This window comes from Salvia splendens, chromosome 9 (assembly GCF_004379255.2).
Source record: "Salvia splendens isolate huo1 chromosome 9, SspV2, whole genome shotgun sequence".
Taxonomy (NCBI): Eukaryota; Viridiplantae; Streptophyta; class Magnoliopsida; order Lamiales; family Lamiaceae; genus Salvia; species Salvia splendens.
In genome coordinates, this window is record NC_056040.1 from 19,550,175 (window position 1) to 19,566,965 (window position 16,791).

Below are 16,791 nucleotides of genomic sequence, written 5' to 3' on the forward strand. Positions count from 1 at the left end.
CGATTCGGCCTGCCTTTTCCTCTAGATCGTACAACAGATATGGATCTGCAGTACTTTCGAATGTAGTTTGTAGGCTCTCCCACAAAGCTTGCGCGGTTTGGTGATGTGCAAAGTCGACAACAATTTCTGTTTCGATGTTGTCAATTATCCATGAGAACACTGTCATATCGGCTTCCTCCCATTCTGTGTACCCCTTCATTCCAGGTTCCGGCGGCTGCGGTGTACCGGTGATATACCTGTTTGCTCGTCTTCCCATGATGGCTACTCTCATCAGCCGTTTCCATAGGGGATAATTCATCCCGTTGAGTTTAACGGCTAGAGTAACATTCTTACTCATCTTTAATCGTGTCTCCTCCATATTTGGTTTCTCTTTATCGTCTGACATGTTGCAGGTTGAAAATAACCGTCTTCTTGGTCGGGAAAGGTATTAGGCTATGATGATTTTGTTATGAGCCTTTGCTCTGGTACCATGTTGAAAGATATGAGTATTATTCATTCAACTTGTTCAGAGAATTACAATAGGTGCGCCTCCTTTAAATAGGCCAAGGGTTACATAAAATTGGCAAGATTTGCCATAATACTCATTCCCTAATTAATTTTTTTCCTTGCTTACCTATTTTCCTTACTTACATATTTTCCTTTCTGACAAAAAATGACTGATTTCATCATTAGAAATATGACTAACAAGTCACTATTATTGCTTACATAAAATTACACGTATTATCATAGTTGAAAATTGAAAACTTGACATCATTTGCACCAACTATATTATAAAGCTAATTGACATGATTTTGCACCAACTATATAGATAGTCGAGTTTATGAGTTTATAAAATTAAAAAATTCAAATTTATTAATTTTCTTAATTTTATAAACTCATAAACTCGACTATCTATATACCAACAAGGTTTCACCTATTATGTCTAGCTCTTCTGAAGAGGAGCTATGTATAAGACAACTCCTATAAACTCTAAACTAGATAAGTAAATCAACTTAGAATTAATCAAGGAAACAAATCAAAGCGAATCCTAATTATCAAATCAAAGCAAATCCTAATTACATTGCGAGAAAAACTTACAAAAAAATACAATATCACTTTACTATTTATATCACTAATTGTCTGACCATAATATAACTAATTTGCTGACAAGCAATTTATTTACACAAATCTATCTAATCAACTAAAAACAGAACATGGATATGCCTTCTTCACTTAATCTGCAACACACCAAACTTAACAGAAACATTATTGTTGCATCCTCGCAAAAGTAACAGGCAACATACTACGACGCCCTTATATCACCCAAATACTCCTCAAGTTCTTTGAGGTCTGCAGCACCAAAAAAACCTACAAGCTCAAAAGACAGCATTTGTTAAAACAAAATTAACCCAAACTTTTCAGACAATTCTTCATTATATTCAATCTAAAGCTTGCATTAAAGGTACCTTTGCTACGAGGTAATCCAAGGACATAATCATGGTTTACTTTCAGCTTGTCTGCTCTATGGTGTTGGGTTTCCTCAGCCATTTTCCTCTTCAGATTACCCAATCTTGAGCGGAATTCTGATGCTACATTTGTCAGCTCTGCACAAGGTAAAACACATGATCTATAATAGTCGAGGCATCAAATAGATTGTACAATACAAGGCATAGTAGTCAGCCGATATTTCCCTAAATGATTCAGTAGAAAATGCAAGTGCTATGCCAAAGTTTAAAACATAAATTGATCTAGATTCATAGAAAGGAAAAAGTTCTGCTGGAGCCACTTTTGGATCTGAATAACTGCAATGGACTGTAAATGAATTGAGAAAATTTGCAAATTTCCTTTTGACCTGGAGCATTCAGTTGCTTTTAGCAATGCACATGAGAAGCTGTTTTGGACATGAGAAGTTTGTGGTGCAAATGAAAGAAACTAACACGTAAAAATGTAATGAACTCACGAGCATAGAGAACAAGATGCACAGGGAAGAGGCTAATTATGTCATAAGCAAAGCATAGTCTCAACTTACACATCACCTTAACTTCTCAACCAACGTTCTCAAATAGAAAACTTTCATCTTCTCCTTCTTCCTACTTTGGGCTAAGAGCAACAAAAGACAATTTCCAACTTCTCTTCTTATTCTTACTCTATCCACGTCTAAGTGAGCTTCAGAGTTAAAAAGGTCAATCGGAGGATAGATATGCATAATTTTGAATAGTTTGGGTAATGGTCAAAGAGGATACTTCAAGATAGATTTCTAAAATGTTGTGGTATTGGATAGGTATATATAATGTCATTTTGTTTATATAATTTCACTTCACCATTCTAGTCAGCTTTTCAGACACCAAAAGAATTGATCAATGATTGGTTTGCATAATTTGATATGTTTAATGGTAAAAGAGGATACTTCATGATAGCAATAAAATAGGTGCAATAGTGTTGGATAGGAATGTATGCTAAGTACTAACCCTTACATTTAAAAACTAGTAAAATCTGATTAGGAGGTCAGAAAATGGTTATAAGGATCCAGGATGTGTGCAAAATTTGGGGGGAAATGAAGTTAACAACTTCAGATGCCAGACTACCAGATTAGAGGATGAGTCCTTGCTAGTATGAAGAAATAATTGAGATGCTAGTATGCTACACAAACTCCTTGTACATGCGATGCAGCTTGAAGAATTATTCAGTTAAGGGTGCATTTTTAGAATGGGGGGATAGGAATAGGATATATATTGGTGGTAGAGGTGGATGACTTTCATTACCCTCCAACATCGGGGGTATGGCTCATGATAAAGCTCATTTCATGCATCAGTTTAAGGGTAAAATGTATGCTACTTGATCGGTTTATCGCGCAAAACAAGTGTTAAATGTGCAAAAATGCCACTTGACCAAGGCAGCAAGGCCGAACTGATCAAGCAAGTACAAAAGCCGATAAAAGGCCAAGAATCGGGAGAGTTGATCAAGGGGGAGTGGTCAAGCAGTTAGGCGGGGACCGCTGGCTTCTAGAAGAAGAACACGTGAGGAAATGAGCTGGATATGGCGCACCATTCTGTTATCAAGGATGACGTTCTAGAAGGGGACACGTGTTAGCTTATGAGACGCAAGGATGGAGCTGAGTCATGAATCTGTTACTCAAAAGCGTCGTCATTCTAGAAGAAAGGCACGTAGCAATCAGTGAGTCGCTCATTCTCGGCATGAGCGAATATTCCATGTCAAGATCGTTATCCAGCTAGAGGCCGAATCGAGCTTATAACTAAAGGGTGTGCCATCACAAGAGAAATGAGATCTTTTACTTTCTGTCTAGTTTAGCTTAGTTTAGTTCTCTAGCTTAGTCCAGTTCTCTAGAATAGCTTAGCTTAGATAAAGAAGTGCGTAGTTAAAAAGGGCAATCAAAGAAGCGCTGCAGAATACTTGTTTTTTGTTAGCGTTATTTGTTAGCGTTACCTTAAGTTTCCCGCTGAGATTCTTCTCAGTTTTTACCGCTTTCTTAGTTTGCGAAGTGTTAGCTTAGTTTAAATTTCACGTTGTACTCAGTTTAGTTTATTCAAATTTATTTTCGCTTTCATCCTCGCATTTACTTTTCCGCTGTTACCTGCAATTCACTTGACCCAGTAGTTAAAGTTCCGTTGATCAAGCTAGCTAGTTTAATTCTGCCTAGAGTAAAAACAGTAATTAAAAACTCTCAAGTTAAAGCGTGGCAGCAGCCAACCCCCTGTTCACTACTCACACACTCGACACACCAACTTCTCTGTGGGATCGACCCCGAACTTGCAGCTTTACTGTTAAAGTAGTGCAAAATTGGAAGTTTATAAATTACTTTAGTAAGGAAGAAAGAGCGAGAGCAAGACTGCAGTGATTAAGTGACAACGACATTTGCTAACTGATCCGACCGGTTCAGTTATCATTCCATATAACTTGATCCACATTCTAATCGCGTTTTTGTCTCTTTCCAAGCCCCTTCCAGCTCACTCCCAATAAACTTATGATGAATCATTATTTATAATAACCATTCAGTAAACCAACCGCCATTTTTAATTTCATTCCAAGTCCTCATATCCAAACTCATCAGCAATCACCCCCAAATAATTATCATGAAAATGAATCATCTTATTCTCATTTAGTATTATGTAGTAGCAAAAACTTGACTCTTTACTCAAAATTTGGTAGGACGTTGCTTAATCAGAATTCAGATAACATGTAAAATCTGAAAAACACGTCAGGTTGGTCTGAGATAAGCCCGAGATCATGATCCATTATCACTTACATGTGGACCCAAGCTGATTTAAGTTGCTAAACACTTTACATAATCAGAACGGAAAGTCTTTCATAAAGATGCCTTAACTTCTGATACACAAGCCCATGACATTATTAGCAAAGAACTACTGCCTAGTAACTTATGTGTAATTCTGTATACATATTATTTTCTTCACTATTTCTTACTTTAAGCTTTTTTATTGCTAGTCTTATTGGATGGTATATATACAATCAGATAGTCTTTTTGGTGATTACCTTCACCACAACTCGTGATTTAGTGTAAGGGAATATTATGTACTGCTCAGTATGGGTAAGTCATGCTGAAAAGGCATTATAAGATATAGCTTCTGCTTCACTGACCAAAAAGAGGCTAGTTTCTTTTCTTATTTCCAACCATACAAGAGACGAGGGTTAGAAGCATGCAAAACCACCACCCAGACTGGCCTGTAAATTGCTGCTACAGGCTTTTATAATCAACAAATCAAACTTTATAAGTATCATCACTATATAGCAGTTTGGTGATAATTGATATAGACTATAGTAGATGACAAAGTGTTCAACATGCACCAAGGAAATAAAAGTACCTTTACGTTTCCAGCAAACATAAAAACAGTTTGGTCAGTATTGCACTTACAATTTAAAGTATAATACCTTGAAACATATGGGTGGCATCATGTTCCTTGTACAAATGCAGCGCTTCATCAATAGACCCAGAGGTCAGATTGCTTGACAAGGACTGCATCTCCAGGGCACGGAGTTCTCGTTCAAGCTCAGCGGATTCCTTTCCTACCTGTGTCAGAAAAATAAATGTTTTCAGAAAGACATATGTATAAGCAACAGTTTATTATAATCAAGAATTTTAAGCACAGTCAAAGAATTCTAATCATCTGAAGGGTATCAGTTACCGAAGAAACCATGTCACGCAAGGAATTCAACTCTGCATCCAGATTTGTGTCAGTGAGAGCATCAAGGTCCACTAAATCATCTCCATGTGAGTCCTTCTACAACAAAACATCCAGTTAAAAACTTCTGTACAATAGTATAAAATGGAAATCTCTAAACGTTATTTGAGTATCAAGTATGGCTTAAAACCAGTAATGAATTCCAGATAGTATATTTTTTATTAATTGATTGTCAATTTGCCATTTAGAGCAAATGACAATAATAAAAATGCCAGAGACAAAATGACAATTTTACTATCTGTTAATCCATCCGTCTCACCCGACATAGCTCATTTCTTTTAGGCACAATTATTTAGGATAATATATTTGTAGTGTAAAATTTTGTTGCCCACATAATAAATTTAATGTAAAGTGATTGCCAAAAAAAGGAAGCACATCAAGTCAAGAGGGAGTACAAGATAGTTTTTAAGACATAGCACTCAGAATTATCATTTCCCTTGATTTGTCATTTAAGGTACAGAGTCAAGAAGAAGCAAACTTAAAAGTTTAATTTTAACATTAGCAGTTAGAGCTATGTATACAAACCACCAAAATATCAATACTAAAGCACAATGCATATTTCTCCAGTTTCAGATAAGTGGCAGACTTGGAAGAATGGTATTTTGCTTTAGCATGATACATACTATAATCGCCCTCCAGTGGGAAGTACGTCAGGATCTCAAGAACTCAAATTTGCAAGAAATCTAGATCAACAAAGAAATCATGTAGACTTCTTGCTCTAAAAACTTTATGCACCAATTTACATTTAATCCCCACATATTCATTCTAAACAACACAAGTTGATGATATATGCTGGTATTTTATTCAATTCCATGCCCGAACTTGTGAGTTGTGACTCCATGCATAATATTTCAATTATAGAGGTTTAAAGAGCATCTCTTCAAAATCAGGTAATTCTGCGCAAAAATAATAGGAAAAGTTCTTTTGCAGAAGTATTGTTGTTTTGTTAGAAGGGGTGTGTCTAGGATTAATGCTTCATGCTGGTAATTTATTCAGCAAAAGGAAAATATATAGTTTTACAAGATCATGGCTGTAAGTGGCCAAAGTTCATAATAGGTAAACCATAGGCGAAGAAGCAACAGAACTTCCCTAACCTTATGACATGAAATTCAGCATGGCATGTTTGTGTGCGTAAGTTCATATATAACATAGTCAAAGATTGCAAAGTTTAAACTATAAACAGAGAATCCCATGAATAATAGTATAAAATATTCATGGTTATCAAAGAAATAGTTTTACAAATAAAAAAAATAGGGTATCAAAGCAATCTTTGAATAGTTTTGATAATTTTTAATTAGTCTTAAAACTACATATAGAAACGATAAGCAATAGGATTTCTTCATCTTTCCAGTTCAATAGCAAATTATAGTGAATCAAGCAACGAGACATGAAAATACTCTTCGTAGTCTTTTTAAAATCTAAACCCTTGAGCAAAATGGTTTCGACAACCATTTCATTTACCATGTCTCCAACAGGAACAATATTTTCAGAAGAAAACCAGCTTGTCGAAGAACAACACACCAAATATTAAGAAATGAATAATGTAAGGTGTTTACGGAAAAATCAACAAGCCATTGCTACTACATGTATACGATATAAGTAAAGGAAACAATTTAGTCTCATTTTAGGAAACATACAGCTTCTGGAAGCAGAAAGCCTTCAGGAACGCTGAAACAAAACCGAAGGCAATACTCTTCCCACTTCTGCAATCGCTGGTCGAGAGTCAATTGAATCAAATCCCGAATGTACGACACGCCCTAAACATCCAAAACAAAAATCCACAGCAACATTAAGAAATTTGAAAAACCTAATTCAGAAAAAGGCAATTTAACAGCTTTAGGAGTTCAAATCTACAAAAAATTGTCAGTGAAAAAACCCAGCATTATTGAGAGGAAACCTTGCTCAGTTCCGCGGCTCTGTCCGTTTTCAACCGCGCAGAAGCCTCTCTGTAGCGAATTAAACAGAAAATCAGACGGAGCAGATAGGAAGTGGAGAATAAAGAAGAGTGGTTAAAGGTCTCACTGGAGGAAGAAATTGAAGGCCTCGTCGAGCAGATCGTCGACAACATTGAGAACTTCGTTGATGAAGAGGCGTGGACTTAGATTTAATGATTCGAATATGGCTTCGCTGCTGCTACCTTCTTCCATTTCCCCTTTCCAATTCTTGAAGAGAGAGGAAGTGTTTTGGTTTGGTGTTGGTGTGATTTTTCAAATTTAGCCATTCCTTCGTATTCCCGCCAGTATCTTTTTTCCTTTCTCCGAGATATCAGAATAATAGATTAAAGACTAAAGTCCCAAAATGATCCTTAACATATTGCATTTTTTTTATTTTGGTCCAAAACATTATCTTTTGAATTATTCGGTCCCTCACATTTGAAATCGGATCACATTTGGTTCATTTTGAACGGTTCCGTCAAATATTTTACGGTTTTCTGATCCGTCACTAATCCGTCACTAATCCTCACTCCTTCTCCGGCACCGCCATCCCCGGATTGGTCCTGAACATATCTCATTTTATCATTTTGGTCCTAAACTTTATCTTTTGAATTTTTAATTATTTAATCATCAAAATTATTTATTTAAATAAAATAAATAAATAATTTAGTTGTAATAAATAATTTATGATTTTTTTATGATAACCACAATTTTGACCAACTTAACTAATTTTAAATTATTTAATCATCAAAATTATTATTTTTAAATAAAATCATAAATAATTTAATTATTTAAAAATTGTTTAAGTTGTAATAAATAATTTATGATTTTTTTATGATAAACACAATTTTGACCAACTTAAATAAATTTTAATTATTTAATCATCAAAATTTATTATTTTTAAATAAAATCATAAATAATTTATTATTTAAAAATTGTTTAAGTTTGTCAAAATTGTGATTAAAATCATTGACCGTTAAATATTAACGGAATTGTTGATGGAGGACCAATTGTGATCTGATTTGAAATGTCAAGGACCAAAAAATTCAAAAGATAAAGTTTATGACCAAAATGATAAAATGAGATATGTTCAGGACCAATCCGGAGATGGCGGTGCCGAAGAAGGAGCGAGGATTAGTGACGGATCAGAAAACCGTCAAATATTTGAAGGAACCGTCGTGATCCGATTTTAAATGTGAGGGACCGAATAATTCAAAAGATAATGTTTTGGACCAAAATAAAAAAAACGCAATATGTCAAGGACCATTTTGGGACTTTAGTCTAGATTAAATTTGCCTACTTTTAAAATTTTTGGATTAAGTTGGTCCCATTATGTTTTTTAAAAATATGGAATCGAGAAGCAAATTTTTTATTTTAGGGGATTTTGGTATTTTTCTTTTTCTCTGTTCTTCTTTCATTTTTTTTTATCGATCTCATATTCTAAAATATATGCGAATTTAATTTCAAACATTGAAAAGGGTGCAAGATTTAAATTGACAATCTACCATTTAGACATGTACATTGTTGTGGGATTTTTGGTGTGATTTATACATCTTCGCACTCGACTTGATATGTAATTGGCTTTTAGATTGTACTTTTATCAATGTGATTTTTTTTGGTTCTTCACAATATGCAGTACTTGACTTTGTTTCACCAATTACATATAAGATATTTGTGATAGAGAATACGATTGGTGCGATTCATACATCTTCGCACTTGACTTCATATGAAATTGACGTTTGGATTGTACTTTCATTGACGTGAATCTTTATTGGTCTTTCACAACATGTAGTACCTGACTTTGTTTCACCAATTACATATAAGAAATTTGTGATAGAGAATATGATTTGCGAGTGTGTTGCGTGTAATGAACTATTGACGGCAACAGAAGAGAAGAGGATGGGAAGGCTGATGTCGTGGTACGAGGTGATAGGCTGGTAAGTGTCATTTAATGAGAGTGTATAAGAAAATGACATGGGGGAGTGATGGGTGATTAATCATATCTTTTGCGGCGTATGCGACGAGATTGAGAGACATTTGTTAAGGATTTTGGAAGCGATTGAAAATCTTTATCAGATAATAAGCTGACGAAGAGATAACAAGAAACTACTCCATAAGAATACAATTATTGTACGTCGTATTTGAGAATGGATGAAAAAGAAAATAAGTTTTCATAATATGAGGTGGATATATTAATCTATCTCCACCTGATTATTACCGATGTTGTTTTGGGCATTATGAGATTGACACCGTTTAGCTATAAACAAATGAATCCATATGGATACTTCAGTTCAACATGATATGATATGGAGATTCAATTTGGGCAAAATTTTGAAATTACGATAAATTGGTTAAATAAAAAGTTTTTATAAGTATTTTTTTATTTTTGAAAGTTGGTGAGAAAGGCATGATTGTGCTGTGATTAGTGTATTTATTGTCTGCTGGCCCAAAATCCCTAAAAATACACATAAATAAAATTAATAATAGTATTTTTTAGTTGAAAATAAAAAAAAATTATTACGAACAATAATATTTGTAATCGACGAAACGTATTTATTAGTGAAAAATAAGAGATCTCATAAATATATGAAAATGAAATAAGCCAATCAAAACGAAAATCTGACGCTTGAGAATGGAGCACGACCTACCTGAAAAAAGGTTTAATTTTTTAAATTTTTTCAAAAAAAATGTCAGCAGTAAAAAATCGTTGAACAGATATTGCGTGTTTGTTTCATTTTTTATTATTTATTTATATTTATTATATGAACCATCAGAATTTATCTCTGTTCATTAAATTAATTCTATACAGCCGAAGGGAACAAAATACTCGAGTGAGAGTGGGAGTACGCGTGTGGCGGGAGAGAGCGCTGCAGTGTGCCAAAATGGAGACTGTAATTACCTGCGGAAGAGTGGCTATTTCCCCTAATCAAGTCTTCCACCCAACATCCGGTGATTATTGCTTTCCCCCCTTTTTCTTGTTCAGATTTCTTGAAATTATTATGTGTTTGTGATGTTCGACAATATTCGGTGATTTTGGTTATTGGTACAGTTAAACTCGTGTTTGGCTAATTGGTACAGTTTGTTTCTAATTTCCGCTGTATATCTTGTTAATGAAGCTCCGCCGTGAACTGTGATGTTAATTTATGTGGTAGTCCGATTATAAATTGGGAATTGATTAACTCATGATTGGCTCGGAACCCGTTGATGAGGCTGTTATAATCGGTTAAATTTGGATTTATAGGGAATGGATGCCTGATATCACCGCTTTCTTGACATGTTTCTTGTGCGTAAGATGGAAATCAGCAGATTAGTGGGTTAAAGTTTTAGCATATTAGAATTAGAACTAGGGAGACTAGAAATTAAAGAAGCTGGAATTTTGATATGGACTTCACTTGCTTAAGTTTTCTGAGCAGGTAGGAGTTTCCTTATCGAAACTCTCATCAACGTTTTATTATCTCACTATTCAAGGGGAAAGAACTTGCAGTATTGTATTCTTTAGTAATGTAAATGAAAAATTGCAATGTGTTTATCCCTATAAGTATGTAACGGTTTAGGTGTGGATGTATAAAAACGTTCATCTACTGCATATAAAAACCCTTGAAAGCTATGCGCCTGATGCATGCTGGGGACTGGCACTCTTGAACTGTCAAAAGAAAAAAAATGATTCGTGCAGCTCTTCTGATATAAAGTTAACTTTAGCTTTGATGGGAAACCTTTGCCCTTGTTTTCTTTCATTCCATTAACTTCTTGCCTAATTTTATTTGACCAGTTGAATATATTATTATATTTTGATATTTCAGGGCAGCATCTATATATAACTTCTAGAATATGGCATGACATTCATTGGTTGCCCTGTTATTCTTAACAATATTGTTATGTAATCAATCAGACTCCCGTACCTAATGGGCACATATTTGATGCTTCTTTAAAGTTTTCTAACTGGAAAGGAAGGAGTTGACATTTGGACATATCACACAACAATTCCTGGCCATAAATAAAATTCTTAGGACATACTCCTATATGTATGAAGATTATGTAGTTACTTTTGCCTAGACTTAGTATACAGTCTAACTCTTTTAATATGATGTAGTCATCTACCCACACTTATAGTTCTGAAATTAAAATACCTCTTGACACAGATACTTGTATACAACTAAGTGGAACAATGTTATTAAATATTTCCCATGGTGCTGCCATGGTGGTTGTCGGATTTATGACTAAACGCAACCGCCACAGCATGGCGTCTCATTCCGTGGCAGTGGATGGCAGCCGCCGTGCCGCTAATGTCGGCCATTTACTCACATTCTCCCCAATAACCCTCAGCCCGTCTCATTTACCCAAAAAACCCGATCAATTTACCCATCACATTTACCAATTTAAAATAGGCTTTGTAGCTTAATTCAGCCTCATCCAGATTTACCAGCCTCCAGGCCCTCCACAACCTCAGACCATACCTCTATCTCTCTCTCTCTCTCTCTCTCTCTCTCTCTCTCTCAAACCCTACCTCCACCGCCCTAGCTCCATAAGCTGACATATCCATTAATAACATTGAGTGGCGGCAATTCCTGTCCATTAGCATGCTGTGTATGTGGTTCACACTGCTTAAAAAAGTTATGAGTTCTGCATCCAGGTTTATTGAGTTGAAGTTCCTAACACAAAGTTTATGAACTTCTAAGTAGTAAGCAAATGATGATGTTGAGTAATTCAACTATTCCAAACTATTAATTTGTCGTGCTTTGTTACATTTCTAAGATTTTTGTTTTTCTATGCAGCTTTTTTGTGCTCTTAATTGTATGGCGTTTAGTTATCAGGTCACATGCCAGTATGCCACTGTTCAGCCACTTGTTGTATCAACAAATTTAAAATAGAATGACATGAGTTTCATGATTTCATTACAAACTGCAATAATTAGTGAAATTTTTTTACCAGATCTTCATTAATTTCGAAGATGCCTCTTGTGGATGACACTATTTCAAACATTTATGAATTTGACGATCTTCTTCGTATCCTATGTTATGTCACTTATGTGACCAACTTGCAGAATACAGTGATGATTTAAGGATCTCCGTCCACTACCATTTGTGTCAATTTGATTTTTGATGAATTGATAAAGAAACCAGTTTTTCATTTGGGGGATAGGTTTCAACTATCCAGTGAACAAGATTCAGTTGACTATCTACCTTGTACAGTCCAGTAAAGCACATGATATAGCTCATATTTCTAATACTTAGTTTCTCTCCTGTAATGTTTCCCAAGTGGACTGAAAAACAAAGATCTACTTTCAGTGTTTTGTAATATATCTATAGAAATAAGGCTTGTTGGCTTCATGCTGCAAATTTATGATGCCTTGCTGTTTAAGCAGTAAGCATACGAAATAGGTTTATAATTTCTTCACCCAGGGCATGGGTAAGGGTCAACAACTCAACGGTGTAGATTTTGTCTCAAAGTCTTTGAAAGAGGAGGGGTCCGCAGGGGGTTGGCGTGATGATGTTGAATGCTAGAATAATAAACTGAACAAACAAAAGAAGAAATCAATAGATAACAATAACCAGGTTTTTGAACAAATAATCTGACTCGAACATGGACACAATGATATTTCTGATGACTTTGTGACCAACCACAATGAGAGACCACTTGGTGTGGTTCAGTTCCACGTTACCTTATAGGCTGACAAGAGACACCTCAAGTCCTCTCTTAATCTGATACGGTCAACAGCCTCGGTGGATGGAAGGTGTACACCCGCCGCAAAAAGGGGAAAGAGGTTGGAGGCGGCGAGGAAAAGAAGGGAGCCAGCGCAGGGGTTTGAAGAAGTCAGCCACCCAGCTCGGCAAGCAGTTCAGCCGTTTCCTACTTTCATGCATTCCTAGTTTTATGCTTTTTAGTTAAGCTGCGTTTAGTATAAATAAATGTAATTAGAGAGTTCAATTCATCTTGGATAGATCATTTGTAATTGGACGACTTAGTCGTAGGCCTCTGCGGAGGAGTGTTCTTCATTATTCTTTTTGCAATACAAGTGATCGAATTCCATCCATTACTAGCCTTACGCTTGACAAGTCGTAATTCCGTGCACCTCTCGTGCTCCCTACCCCTCCCCTCGCCTTTCACTCTTAACATAATCCGCCAACTACCTCAAGGGCACCCTAATAGATGTTGAATGACTTTTTGAGTTGAAGAGATTTGTTTTTGGATTTGGAAACTTTTAACAGCTTTTGCCATAGCCCTGAGGATTCCTGTACCGTTCTTATTTAACATAATTCAGTTCTGTTGAGTCAATCACGTTTGTTCTTATCTACATCAATCTGTTATAATAGATAGCTTATGTGTGGTGACCTTTAGCACCACTTATGCGATGTTGACTTTATTTATTTGTTGTACTGTGAAGCATCTCCAGTTCATGCTGGAGTTAGTCGATATGTTTTACTTTGGGATTGAAACAGATATGATCTGATGCGTGCAGGGGATAGATACCAACTTCACAAACAGTTGGCGAACAGAAGCACACTGACATCGATGCCGATTGCTGGTGTGGGGAAAGGTGGTGGGGTTTTGGACAAACCGGTAATAGAAAAAACAACTCCAGGGAGAGAATCTGAGTTTGATTTGAGGTATGGATACTGACATTTAACCAGGTATTCTGTTCTTTCTCTTGGGATAGCTAGGGAGTGTTAAGCTTAATTAAAGACTCAGTTAATCATCATGGGTTACTTTTATATTGGCACATGAGTTTTCTTTTATTTGTGTTAAGAGTCAATGTAAGTCCTATCTGGTTTTTCTTTCAATTAGTATATCAGTAACTAGGTTTATTTTATCTTAGGCTGAATCATTTAGAGTTCGTTCTTGGAAATCCATCCTCTGGTTATATTCGATTTTTCTCTTCTGTTCACCGTTATAATGATTTAGTTTACCCAGTGAATCTTATATGAGCTCTACTTAAAACTAAGTTGTCTTCATCTGTTGTCTGATTGCCAGTTCATCTTCCTTCCCCTTCAAATGTTATCAGATCTTTTGCTTCCTAAAATTTGATATCATCATAAAAGGATAGAGCTAAAACTTAGTATGAGCAAGCGATAATGTTGGACTTAGAGGAAGTGGAGAGTGACCTACCTACCCCAAAAATTATACGACCTTAGAAAGTAATGATGCATGATAAATCTTGAGAGGACTGGTGCTCATTTCCTTGTTTAGATGTAGTACTCCGCAAAGTATAAAAACACCAGAAAATTGTATCTTAGACCACATTAGTGGATGAAACTATTCAACATCTTCAATATAAGGTAAAACCCTTGCATACAGTGTACTGTTTGAACAATTTCACGTGTTGCATTGAGAATTGCTTATTTGCATTATATACTGACTGATGTTCTCTTTCTAATAATTATTTTGTCTAATAACTTGCTAACTAGGAAGTTTACATGCCTTGTGCAATACTTTGTATTTTAATTCAAACGGCAGGACTCATTTAAGGATTCAATCACCCCGTCTTTCCATTTCCATTTCCATTTCCATTATAGAATTCTTACAGGATTTCATATTGGATTCTGGCAATGAGAAATGATGACCCAGAAGAAAATATATTGTACTTCTCTCTGTGGAAATACTATTGAGGAATTAGCCTTTTGGGGTAATAGAAAAACATATAATTAATCAAAGGTTTGCGACTCCTAGTTGGGTCACGCTTATCCTATAAACTAGTCCTTGAAAGGTGTTTGTTATAGAAGAAAACTACAGATACCTTTTCAAACCCTGGGTCTTAACTAGTTTTTAATAAATGTATTAGATGCCTCATGGATTATCCTACTTGTCTTTTTTTATGGCAAACCTTTAAAGTCCACCTCATAATTTAAAGAGATGCAAGTTGGATAAATTTCTTTCGTTGATTTTTTATATTACTTAGGTGCCTTTGTGTAATTCAGTTGCTACTCTTCTATTCCAGTTCTATTGCTTTGTCATCTAGTCTATTACTTTCTTGTGCATATGTTCATGTCTAGTATCCATGCAGTGAAATTATATATTAAGAACTTTTAGTTTTCTCTTGTGCATTGATCATCATTCCTGTGATGTATGTATGTCAATGTTTAACTCACTATACTCAATGAATAAGACCCCTGTTCTTGGAAGTTTGATTGTATGTTCATGTTGTTATGACTTTGTTGTCTCGTGCATCGTGTAATTCAAAATTTTGACATTCGGGACGTAACATATACTTCCAAGCAGCTTAATTGGAGCTGGGTACGAATACTGTAGAATCATTGTGAAACCTTCTATTCTTAACAGTTGCCTTGTGTTTTTGTCTTTTTGTTCTATTATTGTAGGCATAAAGCTGTATCAATATATGCTTTCTGACAATATATGAATAAGAATCAACAATTGGTAGTTGTAGATAATTGAGATTTTTCTGCATTAGATTGATTTATCCATCTGTTAGTTTGCACGAACTTCTTGCCCTGTTTTTTCCTTGCTTCTGAATTTTATGCCTCGCCACTTTTGTTAGTTTTGTTTCGTTCGAAGCTGTAACATGAATGATAATGTTGTGAGCAATTATGATGTGCAAGTATTAATGAAGCCATTCTTTTGTTTTTTTTCCAGGAAGTCGAGGAAAATGTCCCCACCTTATCGGGTGATGCTGCACAACGACAACTACAATAAGAGGGAGTATGTTGTGCAAGTATTGATGAAGGTTATACCTGGGATGACTCTTGACAATGCGGTGAACATTATGCAAGAAGCACATCACAACGACCTAGCTGTCGTAATAATATGCACTCAAGCTGATGCAGAAGAACACTGCATGCAGCTTCGAGGCAACGGCCTTTTGAGCTCGATTGAGCCTGCGAGTGGTAGTTGTTGAGAAAATGCAACGAGGGTATCAACTATAAGCAGCAACATCACTTGTACCAGACACTACACTGCATATATGTAAATATCATGAGTTGGAAGTTCAATTACTTCTATCTTTGATCACTGTATTACAGATGAAGGGTATGCAGATTGCAGACAATACATTTAGCTATTAATAGCATGTCGATTATCTACTATAACCTGCATGGTTTTTGTTATGAGATTGCTATAGATCTTTGTTTTTTATTGTGTCACCTAAATTCTACTGCTAACTACGATATCGTAATAAAGGTGTAAGACCAAATAGTAAAGACACTAACAAACTCTTTTGCCTGCAGTTATGGTGCAACACATTTGATTGGAATAAGTGCTTCATGATGTATCAAATTATTATCCGGAAATAAATTTACATTACTATTATTTTAATTTCAAAAAAAGTACAAACCCATCAATTTTGAAAATGGTAGGAGTATATTCATCTCTCATAGCCCAACAATTTCTTATTAAAATTCGTGTCATCCACAAAGAGACTATTTTTTATGGATGGAGGGAGTAAAAAATGTTTCAACTACCTTGGGATAAAGGAAGTGAAGTATTAAACAAATCCATTAACTACAAATACAAGTAGGATAAAGGAAGTGAAGTATTAAACAAATCCATTAACTACAAATACAAGTACAGACCACTTGAAATATAAATGAGGTTATTAGAGAAGACTATTGGTATTCTTATTGGAAATACTAGAGATGACGTCTACAAAGAGTGGGAACTGTAGCACCACGAATCATGCAATGGGCTGGCAAGCGTAGGCCGTGAGAAGCACC

The 16,791-nt window shown here is 35.4% G+C and overlaps 2 protein-coding genes across 2 annotated transcripts; one reads left to right on the forward strand and one right to left on the reverse strand.

The window, feature by feature from the left end:
- Positions 1-1,031: 1,031 nt before the first annotated feature.
- LOC121748691 (protein MIS12 homolog) lies at positions 1,032-7,386 on the reverse strand. The gene is made up of 7 exons (XM_042143181.1): positions 7,218-7,386; positions 7,093-7,141; positions 6,833-6,952; positions 5,139-5,234; positions 4,885-5,023; positions 1,446-1,583; positions 1,032-1,347 (listed from the first exon to the last, which is right to left on the reverse strand). The coding sequence occupies exons 1-7, from the start codon at positions 7,340-7,342 to the stop codon at positions 1,283-1,285; spliced, it is 732 nt and encodes a 243-aa protein (XP_041999115.1). The 5' UTR covers positions 7,343-7,386; the 3' UTR covers positions 1,032-1,282.
- A 2,542-nt stretch (positions 7,387-9,928) lies between these two features.
- On the forward strand, positions 9,929-16,167 carry LOC121748701 (ATP-dependent Clp protease adapter protein CLPS1, chloroplastic-like). The gene is made up of 3 exons (XM_042143195.1): positions 9,929-10,078; positions 13,587-13,734; positions 15,716-16,167. The coding sequence occupies exons 1-3, from the start codon at positions 10,012-10,014 to the stop codon at positions 15,975-15,977; spliced, it is 477 nt and encodes a 158-aa protein (XP_041999129.1). The 5' UTR covers positions 9,929-10,011; the 3' UTR covers positions 15,978-16,167.
- The last annotated feature ends 624 nt before the right edge of the window (positions 16,168-16,791 follow it).